Source organism: Aspergillus homomorphus (assembly GCF_003184865.1).
Source record: "Aspergillus homomorphus CBS 101889 unplaced genomic scaffold BO97scaffold_2, whole genome shotgun sequence".
Classification (NCBI taxonomy): domain Eukaryota; kingdom Fungi; phylum Ascomycota; class Eurotiomycetes; order Eurotiales; family Aspergillaceae; genus Aspergillus; species Aspergillus homomorphus.
This window is the reverse complement of record NW_020291888.1, coordinates 1,221,935-1,236,401: the sequence shown is the minus strand read 5'-3', so window position 1 is coordinate 1,236,401 and position 14,467 is coordinate 1,221,935. Positions and strand designations below refer to the sequence as shown.

Genomic DNA, 14,467 nt, shown 5'->3' with positions numbered 1-14,467 from the left:
TACGCATCCAAGAGCGTCGTCTTCAGGTGTTGGTGTTCCGGTCGCTTTTTGCGAGCATGTTTTTCTGCTCTACCCAGCTTTGGTTGGTCTCAACCTGCCACCCTCACCAGGATATCTCAAATTTGTACAGTAATACCGCGGGAGATACTGGCGACCTTTGATAGTGATACATACACATACACATACAAATACACATACACATCTGGACCGGTTCATTGAAGACAAATGATGCATTGGATGGAAGCAAATAACGCAACCCCCGGGTATTACAATAGAAATCCCACCATTCCCTTCGGCCATTCCCGTCCCCTCTAGCCCTATTCGCTTGCAAGGAACATGATACACAGGATCAAGAATTACACGATAACAACAGCACGCAACAAATAAAGGAACAGAACTTTCAGGCGGTGGGTATACACTCTTCATAGTCGGTCTTCTCACCCCAGCTGGCACTTTTATGACGACGAACCCACAGCGACCGAAGCCGCCGCCGACTCAGGTGAGATGCCAGGTAATTTCTTGTCGGCGGGGGCATCGAGTTCAGCGCCGTCGTCCTTGGCATTAACCTCGAGGAAGTGGTAGAGGACGATCATCATCATGGCGCAACTGCCGAGGAAGACAGCGAGGCGGTGGAGCTCGTCGTCGGTGATCATTCTGATAGATTATTCTTTTCGGGCGGAAGATTTTGGGTTAGTGCGCCGGTGGAAGTATTATTTGTGTGGTGATGTACAGGACGAACCGCCGAGCTGTAGGAGAGGATAGATAGCGGAGATGGGTGACTATTCGGGGAGGGGGAAAGCCACGTTAGCCTCAATGCTTCGAGTTATTAGGAGAAGGGATGGGCAGATTTGTCGAGACTTTGGAGTTCAAAACCGCAGTAGTTTGATGTTAAAGACATACCTAATCTCCAGGGACAGAAATGTCGATTGAACGCAGAGCAATAGACCGCTGTCTGGAGGAGGACAGTTTGCGCTCCGCCCGTCGGGGAAAGGTAACTTAAGTAAAGTGACACCTTCCCGCCTCAGTTATCAGTCAGCACATAGCTGAATGCCTCGTCGCTCAGGCTGCAACAGCTCTCGATCTCGATCAGGGCATGGCGGGCTATGATTGGGTCTGACAGCTTATGCCTAAAAACACAGGCAGCAGCCGCAACGGCCCGGCCGTGATTAATTACATTTAGTGGTGATTTTACGATTTACCATCATACAATTATCTTTCTCCTTCTTCTCCTCTCCCAAGGTTTGCTGCTTCTCCTGTTGAATGGGTTGCAGGTGAATAACACAAATATTATTTGGCTAGTGTTACCACAGCTACTGCCAAGTCTTGCTGTACGTGTTTGTCTTCTTCTCTGATCCCCTCTTCCCTCTTCCCACTCCCGGCACTGTCCCTCACTGCCCCCCCAGACTACTACCAGACAGCGGCTCTCCCCACTCTATTCAGATCTCGGCTTCTGCTTCAGCCCTCTTGTGTCGCAACTCTCTCTCTCGACAGCTTTACTCCAATTACCCTTGCACCCTAGCTTTTCTATTCATCGATTATTCCGGAGGAGGCGCTTGATCGCAATGCATTGATGTTCTCTGGTTAATTAATTGATGACAGTCTGCCGCCATGGACCAGGGAATCAACCCATTTGTGACTGCAAAGCCTTCCAACCAACCGAAGAACGCCGGGCCTTCGCTACTCGCCTGCCTACTATGTCGACACAAGCATCTCAAATGTGATGGAAATACACCCGTTTGTGGCCGTTGTGCAGCCACGGGCGCTGAATGTCAATACACCCCGTCGCGTCGCGGCTACAAAGGCCCGTCAAAGAAACGCCGAGCCAACCCGTCCTCCCCCGACCAAGTCCCTACCGACCTGTCGGCTTCATTCGAAGCCCAGCCTATCTACAATGTTCCCTCCGAATGGGTGTTACCCGGGAGCATGCCTTTCATCCCAGTTACTACGCCACTACCCAGTACCAGCACCCTGCCGCCTTCCCTCCCGACGACAAGTCCCGAACTGACGACAGATGGCTCGGTCTCGTCGCAGCCTCTCCGCGCTGCTCACAGTCCCCTCACCCCGGACTCTTACTCCTCCAACGCTGGCGACCAATACCTCATTGACATCTACTACACCTACTTCCACCCCTCTCACCCCGTTCTCCTCCCGTTTCGGAATTTGTATCGGTTCCATGTCCCACCTTTCCTCGAGCATGTCATAAAGTTCATTGGGACTCACTTCACACCTGCGGCTTCTAGTGACACATACAGGCCGACGGTAATGTCGTCTGTTATGGAGCAGGACCCTTCTATCGAGAAGATACAGGCTCTGTTGCTGCTGGCCATCGTCCTTCACTCGCGGAATGAGCGGGCTGATGCCGGGGTGTGCGTCGCAATGGCCGTAGACCTGGCTTTTGAGCTGGGGCTGCACACTGGACAGTTCGCGCAGACCATGGGAGAAGGAGATCCCATACGGGAGGAGAGTCTGAGACGAACCTGGTGGGAGTTGTTTATCATCGAAGGCATGCTGACCGCTCTGGGTGTCCAGCCTCAATACCGCTGCAACACTGTGCCTTTGGAGGTGTCATTGCCATGTGAAGAGAGAATTTACCAGGATGGAATTGCACCTCCGCCCCCGTTGACGATCGCCCAATTCGATGAGCGGGCATTTGCGGACGAGGAACGGGATTTCTCCTCTTATACCTATCGCATCGAAGCTGCTCGGATTCTGGGTCGCGTGGTGGCCATCCAGGATATGGTCGAAGGCCAGCAGGATCAGGTTGAAGCCACCGATGCCCGGATCACTAGCTGGTTCCACCATCTACCCGAGTCAAAGGCCGAGCTTCTGCGTCCTGATGGCTCAGTGGATGAGATGATGTTCCAGGCGATCATGGTCATCAATGGGTCGTCCATTTACCTGCACTTTCCGCGATCGGATCTGCTGTCGTCGCCCGCTGTGGCTGCGGAGGTGGTTTGTGGTCACCATGGGCCGCTAAGCATCCCGGCGTTCTCGCACCACGCCCACGCGATGAAGGCCGTCAAAGCCGCCAGCGAAATCTCCACGCTGGCGTCCATCCGAATGCCTGTAGTGAAACACACTCCGTTTTTCATATGCTCCCTAGTCTTGAGCTCGATGGTGCAGCTTGCCGCCTGCTCCGTGAAAGCCGGCCAGATGCCCGACCCCAGCCGGGACCGTCTCACGCTGACGATCGGTGTCTTCAAGACCCTGGCCCGCACATGGGCGATCTCTCATAGTATCATGCGGCAAATCAAGGCGGTCGCGCGCGACGTGATGGACCTCGGTCTCCGGCCCAACATGGATCAAATTGATCTCTCCACGGTCCTAGACAATGGTCGTTTCTGGCTGCCCGCAAGCTTCCCCACTGAGTAGACAGAGGCCGGATGCAGTTCGTCTCTAGCACTTCTAAATTTCACAGAGACATACGGACCAGATGTCTTTCCTTTTTTCACGAAAGAATATATCAGCACCATCCATTTTCAATTCCTTCACACACACACTTATTCTTGTTGATATTCTTTACCAATGCAATCGATGATACCCCCCTTCCATCACTCCTCCAAAACTGACTGAAACCGAGCTTAACCTACTGACTCTCACTGAAGATTTGATATGGTTGATTTACAAATGCCGGGAAACGCCGTGACGATGGACGATACTGCCACCAAGTTGGATTATATTGACTTTGAACACACAATACATTCTTGCAAAATCTTGTTTTTTTAAATTTCCTCTTATATCTGGGGGCGAAGGGAAGGAGAGCACATTCCTTGTCCCAGTTGCTTTGTTCTATGACCTGCCCACCAACAAAGCTACATATATTCTTGTCTGTTGATTAATTATGTAATGTGATTTGTTATCCTCTAGGTCCCGCGGGACTTACTTAAAGATGCACACGTTTCCTCGCTTAGTATATCCCTTGCTGAATATGGGAGATGTTTTGTCCCTATTACCTGTTTACTTGAATTATCAAATAGCAATGCAAGAACAGATGCTAAATAGCGGTGGTTCGTGGGTCTGCACACTAGATTCAAAACGATCTCTTATGTACTCCTCCATAATCATTAGTCAATCGTAATGGCATCTGTGGCTAAGTTAGCGACCGACCAGGTAGATCGGACAGAGCACTGAGCTTCGTGCGAATAACCTCGGTGTGTGGAAAGATTTCAACAGGGGTGCCTGTGCTTGCTCTGAACTTTAGCTCTCGCATAGAGCAATGCAATCAATATTACCGATGGTCGGTGGCGTCCCAGGACTGAGAACCACGGGAGAGAACGCACAGAGACGAACTGGATTGATCAAAGCATGATGGACAATAAATGCTATGAGGGTATGGTAGTCATGGTATGGTATGCAGGTCGTGTGAACGCTGCGCTTTACAAACTGTATAGGAAGAGGCAGGCGGACAATTCGTTGAAAGGTTATGTTGTGTTTACTGTTCGCCGGTTATTTGTGGGCGTGGTTCAACGTATGCGATGCAGAACAGCTGCTGCACCTAGTGGGTCTACACCCAGACTCGATAGGATAACTAGCTAGAGAACAAGACCAGAAGGAGAGAATAGTTTTGAATGTCCAAGGGAGAGCACAAAAAGGATTGGGTATAATTTGGTTCAGAATCACCGGGCCATGCATCTGCGGAAATCAACTGGAGAACAAAAAGAGTGGTAGGAGTAGTTGACCAGTGGGGGAAACAAGAGGTCTATAAAACAAAGCATTGATCATATCGACTCCGTGAATAAGTGGCGTGAGGTCTTTCCAAACTGCAACAAGGAAACAAAGGCCAATCTATAAATGATGCAAAGGGGTTCTCAAAATGAAAGTCGTATATCTAGGGGTGGTATTAAGCGATGCAGAAAAGAGAAGGTATGTGAAATGCATATCGTGATCCGAGGCAGAGAAGGCGCCAAAATGAGAAAAGAAGCAAGAGTGCGTGTGCGTATGCTTTTGTTTTTAATGTCGGGGACTTATGGCACATGATGCGATTATGAAAATGACATAGATTGTTACAGGAGATGAAGAGGGTTGGATGATTTAGGCCTCTTGACTGCTGTTGTCTTCGGCAATCGAGGATGGGCGACCAGCTTGAGATTTCTGCATGTCCCGCAAGGCCTCGGCTCGCCGGGCCACCACTTCTTCTCGACGGACGACATTACGTAGCGCATCGCTGGCTTGGATCAGGCCATCGATGCTGATAGCGTGATTGGTCATCTGGTGATTGATGTAGGTGTAAAGCTCTGCGGGCGTGGAGCAGGTTGTGAGAAGCTGCTGTTCGTTCAGTTTCAGCAATGCAAGCGCCACTTGGAATAGGAAAGTGCTGCCGCCTCCGTTGCCGCTACTGGATGGGCCGTTGTTCGTAGCGGTGGAATTAGCATCGTTGCTGTCGCGGGCATTTAAAGACGAGGAATTCGTGGGCGTGAATGAGCTGGTTACGTTGAGACACAGAACGACATCCCACACCCGATAGAGTGCTTCCGCAGAAAGACAGTCGGTGAAGACGGAAAGGAACCACTGAAATGTCAAAGCCTCCAGCTCAACGTTCAGGTCCTCAAGGTGCGCAGATAGCTTGGGCAGGACTTCGGATATGTATCGTCGCAGGACGGCTTGGTCTGCACGAGACGCCAGAAGGTTATGGTCGTAATAATGTTCGGGCAGGATGACTTCGATCATGGATGCGAGAAGCCAGAAAGCATCCTCTGCTGTAGGTGTGACAAGCAAGAGGGAGGCTGCAATGAGGTTCATTCCTTGACAATATCCAACCTCGGGATTGCGACGCGAATACGCCAGGAGAACCTCTTTGAGCTTCGCCACACCTGGGCCTTTGCGAAAGAAAACATTATCCGTCAGAGTCCGGTTAATATCCATGTCAATCTGAGACACAACCGATGGATCAGGATCACTACCACCGACTCCCCGGACCAGGTCATCATAGTACCCCGGCACCCGCATCGAAGACGCACCGCTGCATTCAGACCAAACCTTTGCTCGAAGAGCGACGGGAATTCCGCCAAGGACAAGAGCACGGAACTCTCGCCACTTAGCGCGACCAACTTTACCTTTGTTGCCCAGGCCAGATATGCCCACCACTTCGCCGTCTGCCAAGGACGCCTCGGGAGTATCGACAGACTGCGAAGGGCGATCCGACGCAGCGGCTGCAGCTGCAGCGGCTTCTCCATCCTTCCGGCGCTCGGCACGTACTTTGCGCAGAAACTCGTTCCATCTCACCGTTCTTTCTCGCTGCAAGGAATCATGAAGCTCGGTCAATTGCTCGAGCAAGAGTCTCACTGGTTCATTCTCGTTAGCAGCCAGCATGGCCGGCTCATCTGAGGACAACCCTGCAAATTCTGGGCGATCGGCAACTACCGCTGAGGTGGACGCAGACGGCTGAGCGTTAGGACTGACCGAGACGGAACCACGCTTGTCAATAGCTACCGCAGAATTGCGCTGCTGGGTATCGCCTGCGGTAGTCAAAGAGATTATGGGCCCAGCAGAGGGGGTGTGCGAGAGCAACTCAGTAGGTGCCGTCGGGACTACCAGATAATCTTGCCATCGGCCGACCGCAATAGCACCAGCTTCGGCAATTTCCGGTGACAATGATGCCGGTGAAGAGTGACTACCTGTTGTAGTCTGTATTTGATTTTGATAGTCGGAGTTGTCATCACCGTCCGATGCATCAGTGCGAATGCTGCTCAGGGTCTCCGCGATGCTAAGGCGGTTGGCCGCCGGCCCACCTGCTCTCAAATCGCCGGCTTCCCTCTGTCGCCTCTTGCGACGCTGATCGTAGATAAACCCAAACCGGTCTGTCAGCAAATCTCCCGATTGGTAGTTGTTATAGATATTGGCAAGAGTCGGAGGTCGAGACTCGAGTGGCAAGATGGCATCCATCTCAACGGGCCCGAGATTGGTTGCATTTTTGCTTGCGGCCTCCGAGCCTGCACCTTGTGAGACGCTGGACGACCCTTGTCTCCTACCGGCCTGGCTGGCTTTGATCAAGGGACTAGACCCGGCGTTCCGTCCTGGAGCACCCTGGACGTTGACATTACTATTGATCCGCTTCAGAGCCGCCACTGCGGAAATGGCGGGAGAGGCAGGCTTGTTCGCTTCGCGGTTTGCCGACAACGCCCTGCCACGAGGGTTCTCCGCGTTCGTCTCATCCTTGTTCGTTTGCACATTTCCAGCAAACAACTTGACCGTCCACGACGACAGCGACTTCGATGACTTGCGCGACTGAACACTGGCGGCATCGCCGTTAGCTGCAGCTAATCGCTTTCCGACGACCTCGCCTGACCCCGTTCCACTTTGGTCATCGGGGGGTAGGAACAATTGATCGTCAAGTGCTTTGCGGCGCCCGGAAGGGTTGCTCGCGTTTCGAGGCCGTTGCGTTTCCTCTTCCGCCCCACTGATGACACTGCTTGCGCGACTTGTCTTTCGACTGCCGAAGGTTCCGCTGAAGAAGATATCGCCCCAGCTTCGAATCGAGCTCTGTCTCTTGCGATTCGAGTCTGAGTCGAGACTCGAGTGGCCCGAGCGCGCGTCACTCTCGAGTGACCGCTGTGGAGCGCGAACCGTAGCCTGCGCATTCTTCCCTGTCTCCGCACCGAGATCCTCCGCGACATGCAATCCGACCCCATCATCCATCGCCTGCTGCATCAATCCATGCACGCTTGACGACGAGCTCCCGGTCTGGTCTGCCTTGGCCCCGCCATTTTTTTTGCCCTTCGTGCCTTGGGGGTGCTCGGGGACGTTCTCCAGCGCATAAAGCCGCCGCTCAATATCCTGGTTCGAGACTGAAACTTCCCGCAACATTCTCTTCAATTCCCTCTCCCGGGCGTCTGCACGCTGCCTCAGCGCCGAGATCTCCGCATCTCGCTGCGCAAGGTCCCGAGCAAACTGCCTCACCAGCTTAACTGCCCCTGTTGTCGCGATAAGCCGTTCAATATGCGCATCGTCCGCCAGGTGCAATGCCCCGGGGAAGTCACGGATTGGCACCGAGTCTCCGAATAGAGCGGCACGACCCGACGAGCTAGGGGTCGCCGAGTTGCTCGTCAGCTTGGCCAAGGTGGCTCTCCGATCCCGCGTAGTCTTCCCAACATGTGTAATGTCGTTGATGCTGTTGTCCCCGTCAAGCAGCGCATTCGTCAGCGCGCGATTGAGCGCTGGCTGGCCGAGAAATCCGTTCACGGAGCGGTCTGGCGGGGAGAGAGATGGGAAGGATGTGAGGTCGGTCGTCGTCGCGTTTGAGGAGGCGGAATGGCGCTTCTGGGAGCGGGCTCGGACTGTCCTAGCCTTCTGGCTGTGTCGGGAAGAGGAAGAGGTTCGCGAGGAGGAACGACGCGGTACTGGGGCCGGCACTGGGGCCGTCTGGACTGGAGGAATATCGCACTCCGCCATGGCTGTTGGGGCGGTGAACAGAACAGGAGGGTTGCAGGTCCGTGGTCTTCATGTATGCTTTTTCCTGTCGCTTGCTAAATTGCGGTTTAGTCCGGACTTTTGACGGGAGAAATCATAAAAGAAGCTCAAGCAGGGTAGTGTTATGGCTTTTTGAGGGTCGTGTCGGAGCTGGTGGCCGGGTCTCGTGCAACTGTATCAGCTGTGCCGTGCCTATTGTTTTTTTCATCTGTAGGAGAGTTTGGAGATGTCGTAATTCGACGCAGTGCTAAGACCTGCACGCTCAGCTACAGACAATAGCGTAAACCGCCCCAAGTAGCTCAAGAGTGAGGTGGAAAGGAAGAGAAGAGAAAAACAGGAACGGGGCAACGAAAAGACTCGGGCGCGGGCCAGCAGCACCAGGTCTGGAATGTCGGTGCTTGCGGATTGGGAACCATCAGGCATGACGTGTGGCTGCAGCAACCCATGTGACTGCTGACATAAGACAGTCAGCTCCAGCTGGTCACCTGACCGGCACCGGTTCAGCCTCGGTTCTCCGCAAAATGTAAGCTGAAATGCCGGGGGTTAATGTATAAGAGAGAGGAGAGGCCCCTCTTCGTGTTTCAATTGCTCTTGCTATTCACAGTGCTGGCACTTTGAGCTTTGATTCTCGCCTGTATACACTTCCACGCTTCTAAAAGACACCTTCACATCACAACCATGAGCGGGAACGCCAAACGCCGTCTCCAAGCCCTTAGCCAGCAGCTGGTGGAAGGCATTCCCGACGCCGGCACCTTCGAGGATATTCCGCGGATTCGGACCATTGCCCCTGACTCAGTAGGACCGTTAGTATATCGACTCTAACTATCTTTTCTTACAGCTTACTAAAGCCAGTTCACAGCCGTGTAAAAGACAAGGTCGCCATTGTAACCGGTATGTCCATCCATACAATTATGCATATACCTGCATACATACTCCATCATCCCTCCATTATCCCTCCCGCCGCATCCCCGGAAGGAAGTCACCAAACAATAACACCACCACTACCCCTCGAAACAACTGGAATATTTGATCTCTCAGCCCATCTTCTATCCCGGCTCAATCACTAATTCCCTCCGTTTAGGAGCCAATTCCCCCACCGGTATCGGTCGCGCTACAGCCCACCAATACGCGCAGAACGGCGCCAAAGTCGTCTACCTGTGTGACTACATCGACACGCATCTCTCCACGCACAAGCGGGAGATCGAATCCCTCTACCCGGGCACCGAGGTGTACATTCGCCAATTCGACGCCGCCGACGAAGCAGCCGTCAAGGCGGTCGTCGAGGATGCGATCCGCGACCACGGACGGCTGGATATCTTCTTCGCGAATGCCGGCGTCGTGGGACAACAAAAGATGCTGACCGACATCACGGCCGAGGAATTTGCGGCGACCTTGAGGGTTAATACTGTTGGGTGAGTTGTTTATCCCTCCCTTTGGTGTACGTTAGGTGTCAGGAAGGGTTGGTGTGGTGAGATTCGTCGTTCTGCCTCCGATAGTAGCAGCAGAGTATTTGCCATTGATCCAATTCGTTAACTTAGCGACTATCGTGCAGTGTGTTCCTGGCCGTCAAATATGCCTCGATTGCGATGCAAAAGACGTCACCCACGAAGCCCTACCCCAGTGGTTCGATTGTTTGCACGGCATCAATTGCGGGCTTGCGGTCGAATGGCGGGTCGACGGATTATTCAGCCTCCAAGGCGGCTGTAATCAGCATCGCGCAAACAGCCGCCTTCCAGCTAAATGGGACGGGCATTCGCGTGAACGCTATCTGCCCCGGGTTAATCGAGACGGGGATGACGCAGCAGATGTTCGACGCGGCGCGGGCGCGTGGCACGCAGCGCAAGCTCGGCCAGCTGAACCCCTTGCAGCGGGGTGCCATCGCTGACGAGGTTGCGCGAGTGGCCTTGTTCTTGGGCAGTGATGAGAGTAGCTACGTCAATGGGCAGGCATGGGCGGTTTGTGGCGGACTGAGTGCTGGCCACCCGTTCGTGCCAGGGAAACTGGCTTGAAAACTTGGAAGTCATAGAACGAGAGTAAGTGTGTTCATATGATGAATGCTTTTTAGGAACCATTTAATTAATGTGAGATGATCCATGCAGCGCTGGCTACACGGTAAAGGTCGCGGCCGATTCAGTATATCTCGGACTTCACGTGGTGGCAGCTTTCAAAGCAGCCTTCTCCAGAGAATAAGAATTATACACAAATGGGAAACAGGTGGGTGACAGTAGGGAAAGTCGAGCGAAGGAAGGGTCGGCCCCGTAGCTGGATGCCAAGGTAATTTACTAGGGGATAGAACGAAATCCCAGAACAGAAAATGGTATAAAGTGTGCAAAGGAAAAAATTCGCAACCCAAGGCATCAAGATGGCCGTCCCAAGAAATAACAGACCAAAAGAGCGGCACAGATCCAAAAGATATTAAAGCCTTTCAAAGGAAAAGGATCAACATCTGTGCACGAAATAATGGGAGAAAGATCCGATAAAGATCAAGTGGTGCCGAAAACCGGAAGTTTCGACACGAAGAATAATAAGAAAATGCCAAAACATGGCTACAACTCGCTCTGAATCAGACGGGACGGTGTAAGAGCAGATGTCGTGTCACAATTCATTGGAAACAGGCGTCGCGTCGCCGAGCCAAAGCGTATTTAGACAACCAGTCTGGGGGTGCTAGACTGCATGAGATCCTCGCTAGCCTGTTTCGAAAGAGTGCCAGCTTCGGAGTGATCGTCGAAGCCTTCCGTCTCATGGGCACGTTCATCGTTGTCCTCGACTATCCGAGTCGGAATCTCACTAACGCCATACTGCTGACTCGACCTCTCTTGAAAGGTCGAGCTACTGACCATAGACATCGAAGTGCTTGAGCGATTGTGAACCAAGTCCGGCGTTGGGGGAATGCTAGAGTGGCGGTGGTCCGGGTGCAACGAGTTATTGTCACCATCCCCCATCTCGCTGCCAGCGGGAGTCAGAAGCCCATCGTGGGCCCCAGGCATCAAGCGGTTGCCGGACGGGGTTGCCCGACCATGCTCGTCGAAATCATCATCCTCTGCGTCCTGCGCCAATTGCAGACCTTCGACCGCGGCGGCGCACTGCTCGCTAATACTGCGGATAATATCCGAAATTGCATCAGTCTTGTCACGCAGGTACCGATCTGCAACATCAGTTATACTCAAACGTGCAAGACGATTGTGCCCGTTACCAATGTTCAGGAGATGCTGCTCCAGATCTGAGTTCGGCTCGCTGCTGGGGGCCTTTGCTGACTCCGTGGCAAATGAGCGCGAGCTCGCAGGCTCCTTGGGTGTCTCCACCTCGATCTCCTTCGTCTCCTCAACCGTCTCTTGTTCCGCGAGTCCGGACAACTCCGCAGAACTGCTAATCGAGCGAACAATATGCTCCATGTGGTGTGTTTGGCCGTTAATAAGGCTACGTAGATGCAAAACCACCCGCTGCGCGTCGTCACGCTGCCGAGACAGAGACGCATTGCTGTGTTGCAGGGATGCGAGCTCATTTTGGTTACGCTTGCGTTCACGTTCCAATTCCTCAGCAATTTCCTGTTGCAGCACCAACGCCTCAAGGGCATCATCGCGCTGCTTCTCTGTACCGGACAGGCGCAACGTAAGACGAGCCACGTCATCCTTCTGCTGATCAATAAGACCAGTAAGACGGCGGTTTTCGCGCTTGTGGTTTTCAATCTTAACCTTAAGCTCAGAGGTCTCCTTGGTTAGTTGTTCGGCAAAGGCCTGGAACTTGAGGAACTGCATGGAATTAGGACAATGATTAGGACTGAAACAACCAAAACAACCACGAGGACTTACCTGCTGCTTCCAAGTCTCCAATTCCTCTACCAAGAAGTTGTTGCGCTTGGTGACCTTGGTCAACTCCGTGTCCATACGACCCTTCAGGTTAATGAAATCTTGCCAGGCCTCCATGGCATCGCGTGAGTATTGGTTTCTCTCGCGCACAATCTCATTCAGATGTCTCATGGAGACCTTGGTCATCAAAGGCTTCTTGACTGAGCCGCCAAAGATTGCCTTCATGCCAGTGTTGCGTCCCTGAAGAAGCCCTTTAGTATATGTAGCTCTGAAGGGAAGCGTAGGGTTACAAACCAGTTTCTCGCACACATGATCCATGACACTCATGATCGCATCTTGGTTCCACCAGGATGGATCCTGGACACTTTCCACCTCTCCCCGCATGACAATGATCTGGCCAGCGGGGATGAGTTTGCCACCCGCGTAAGCGGAGCGCAGATGGTTAGGGACACCGGAAGGCGAGACATCACCATTCAGGGCTTGAGTCAGACGGTTGATGAATTTGGTGCGTTGACCGGGGCTCAGAACGCTAGGTGGGCTGGAGGTAAGAACAAAGTTCCGGTCGAGATCGATGACCAAGGCATCTGAAGGGGCGTTGAACAGGGACCGGCACTCGGCGGTGATACCGAGAATGTACGGGCCGGGTTCCTGAACCAGGTCTTTGACGTGGCGCGCGTGAACCATAGGGACGTACAGACCGCTCCACTCGTAGATGCGAACGCAATACCGGATAGTTTCAGCGGCCATTGTGAGCATCGCCGGATAGTGGCTGACAAATATAATCCGACGAGTGGGCGACACAGCAGCTTCAATGACTCCGACAATGTTCGGAATGGACAGACAGTTGAACAAGGGCCACATGGAGAAGTTCTGGAAGCCCGTGGGAGACGAGGGAAATTGGTAACATAGCGCATAGTCCTTCATATCGATGCGGACTAGGTCGTTCAAACGGGGGGCGGGAAAGCTCAAAATGCGGGAGACTTCTTCAGCGTGAAACAAGTTGGTCGCCTTGTTCCAGTGGATCCACATGCCACGCAAATAGTCGCCCAGAAGGTCGTACAGAGGGTAGCGAGAAAGGAAGCTCAAGCAGTAGGGGATCCAGTACGTCTCCTCGGGATTGTCGTAGAAATCCTGTTCAGTCTTCTTCCGCAACTCCCGGATGGTTTCAGCGCGCTTGTCGTCGGCGCGGGACCAGACCCGCAAAGCGATACCGTAGAGTGTGTGAGAGGAATCTTGCTGCAGGACAAAAGCGTGGTGTACGCAGTGTGGCTGAGTCTTGCCGGTGCAAATCTCGACATCGTGAGGAAAACAAGCCTATACCATATGAGCATCATTCAGCATCAATCTGCCACTCCTTCGACAGGACCAGCGACGACATACCCTCATGGCCGAATGCAAGGATTTAGCAATCTCGTTATCTTGTTCCAGCCGCGGACTGCTCCCCAGGATCTCAGGTAACCAGAACTGGCTGACAGCTCCTTTCATATGGGCAATCTTGCCTTGGGCAGGGGCCGGAGCGCGAACCCATTGGGACGGCTCGCGGCCAACACCGCAGACCATATAAGCATGAGTAAGAGTCTTCGGAGTTCGTTGGACAGGCTTCGCGTTCATCTGGGAAGGAATCGGTTGGGTAATGCGGGAATGCAGCGAGGAGGTGCGACTAGGAACGACCAGCGAGTTTTCTCCTTGGTCGCGCGTCGAAGGCCGATCGCGGGTAGACGGACGGACGTAAGACGCGGGGTCTCTCAGAGACGGGCCCATGATGACGGTCGGAGGGTTTTTCTTCTGTTATGTCGAAAGGGTGAAGGTGTTGTTCTTCAAGATATAGACAGTGTCGACTTGTAAACCCGGTGTATGGTGTGGAGAGCTCCCTAGAACCACAGGTTCCGAGGGAATTGATGGGGGAAAATGAGGGAAATGGAGTTTTTGATAGAAGAAGGAATGAGAGTTCGCAATGGAGGGGAAATGGTCAAGCGCAAGCGGAAGAGTAGCACTGCTAGCTGTCGGGGTAAAGGACGAGGCCGAATGAGAGACAACGACCGAATAGGGGCGGGAAAGGCGATGACAGTGATGATAATAAAGAGAGATCGGTCGATTCGGTCACAGCTACTGCGCACACACTCAATTGATGGGCATTTCCCAGGTAATACAGCACGTCCGCAAATTGTTAGACGTGTATGTCTTGTCTCTCGCCTGGGACCGGTGGTGCGGTGGCGGTTGTGTTGACACGGAAAAGACCTGATCCTCGGGTGAGG

The 14,467-nt window shown here is 53.2% G+C and overlaps 5 protein-coding genes across 5 annotated transcripts; 2 read left to right on the top strand and 3 right to left on the bottom strand.

The window, feature by feature from the left end:
- Nucleotides 1-231: 231 nt before the first annotated feature.
- Nucleotides 232-973, bottom strand: BO97DRAFT_402600 (dolichyl-diphosphooligosaccharide--protein glycosyltransferase subunit 4). Its single transcript, XM_025694543.1, has 2 exons — nucleotides 901-973; nucleotides 232-779 (listed from the first exon to the last, which is right to left on the bottom strand). Exon 2 carries the CDS (start codon nucleotides 651-653, stop codon nucleotides 456-458), a length of 198 nt encoding a protein of 65 aa, XP_025556191.1. The 5' UTR covers nucleotides 654-779; nucleotides 901-973; the 3' UTR covers nucleotides 232-455.
- Nucleotides 974-1,245: 272 nt separating this feature from the next.
- On the top strand, nucleotides 1,246-3,858 carry BO97DRAFT_360679 (Zn(II)2Cys6 transcription factor). Its single transcript, XM_025692369.1, has 2 exons — nucleotides 1,246-1,328; nucleotides 1,600-3,858. The coding sequence occupies exon 2, from the start codon at nucleotides 1,609-1,611 to the stop codon at nucleotides 3,370-3,372; it is 1,764 nt and encodes a 587-aa protein (XP_025556190.1). The 5' UTR covers nucleotides 1,246-1,328; nucleotides 1,600-1,608; the 3' UTR covers nucleotides 3,373-3,858.
- Nucleotides 3,859-5,031: 1,173 nt separating this feature from the next.
- BO97DRAFT_382269 (TBC domain-containing protein) lies at nucleotides 5,032-8,742 on the bottom strand (the record flags this gene model as incomplete). The annotated part of the gene is made up of 2 exons (XM_025693291.1): nucleotides 7,296-8,742; nucleotides 5,032-7,250 (listed from the first exon to the last, which is right to left on the bottom strand). Exons 1-2 carry the CDS (start codon nucleotides 8,386-8,388, stop codon nucleotides 5,032-5,034), a joined length of 3,312 nt encoding a protein of 1,103 aa, XP_025556189.1. The 5' UTR covers nucleotides 8,389-8,742.
- A 272-nt stretch (nucleotides 8,743-9,014) lies between these two features.
- BO97DRAFT_402597 (SDR family NAD(P)-dependent oxidoreductase) lies at nucleotides 9,015-10,728 on the top strand. Its single transcript, XM_025694542.1, has 5 exons — nucleotides 9,015-9,209; nucleotides 9,266-9,297; nucleotides 9,488-9,818; nucleotides 9,959-10,439; nucleotides 10,506-10,728. Exons 1-4 carry the CDS (start codon nucleotides 9,085-9,087, stop codon nucleotides 10,413-10,415), a joined length of 945 nt encoding a protein of 314 aa, XP_025556188.1. The 5' UTR covers nucleotides 9,015-9,084; the 3' UTR covers nucleotides 10,416-10,439; nucleotides 10,506-10,728.
- A 178-nt stretch (nucleotides 10,729-10,906) lies between these two features.
- On the bottom strand, nucleotides 10,907-14,153 carry BO97DRAFT_82051 (DENN (AEX-3) domain protein). Its single transcript, XM_025701086.1, has 4 exons — nucleotides 13,593-14,153; nucleotides 12,507-13,526; nucleotides 12,216-12,452; nucleotides 10,907-12,155 (listed from the first exon to the last, which is right to left on the bottom strand). Exons 1-4 carry the CDS (start codon nucleotides 13,971-13,973, stop codon nucleotides 11,049-11,051), a joined length of 2,745 nt encoding a protein of 914 aa, XP_025556187.1. The 5' UTR covers nucleotides 13,974-14,153; the 3' UTR covers nucleotides 10,907-11,048.
- Between the last annotated feature and the right edge of the window lie 314 nt (nucleotides 14,154-14,467).

Bases quoted from the DNA above. Each gene is read 5' to 3' on its own strand.
- BO97DRAFT_402600 (XM_025694543.1), bottom strand. From the start codon at position 653: ATGATCACCGACGACGAGCTCCACCGCCTCGCTGTCTTCCTCGGCAGT.
- BO97DRAFT_360679 (XM_025692369.1), top strand. From the start codon at position 1,609: ATGGACCAGGGAATCAACCCATTTGTGACTGCAAAGCCTTCCAACCAA.
- BO97DRAFT_82051 (XM_025701086.1), bottom strand. From the start codon at position 13,973: ATGGGCCCGTCTCTGAGAGACCCCGCGTCTTACGTCCGTCCGTCTACC. The intron at 13,527-13,592 runs GTATGTCGTCGC...CATATGGTATAG, and splicing joins CCTTGCATTCGGCCATGAGG to GCTTGTTTTCCTCACGATGT. The intron at 12,156-12,215 runs GTAAGTCCTCGT...AATTCCATGCAG, and splicing joins TGGAGACTTGGAAGCAGCAG to TTCCTCAAGTTCCAGGCCTT.
- BO97DRAFT_402597 (XM_025694542.1), top strand. From the start codon at position 9,085: ATGAGCGGGAACGCCAAACGCCGTCTCCAAGCCCTTAGCCAGCAGCTG. The intron at 9,210-9,265 runs GTTAGTATATCG...GCCAGTTCACAG, and splicing joins GCCCCTGACTCAGTAGGACC to CCGTGTAAAAGACAAGGTCG. The intron at 9,298-9,487 runs GTATGTCCATCC...CCCTCCGTTTAG, and splicing joins CAAGGTCGCCATTGTAACCG to GAGCCAATTCCCCCACCGGT.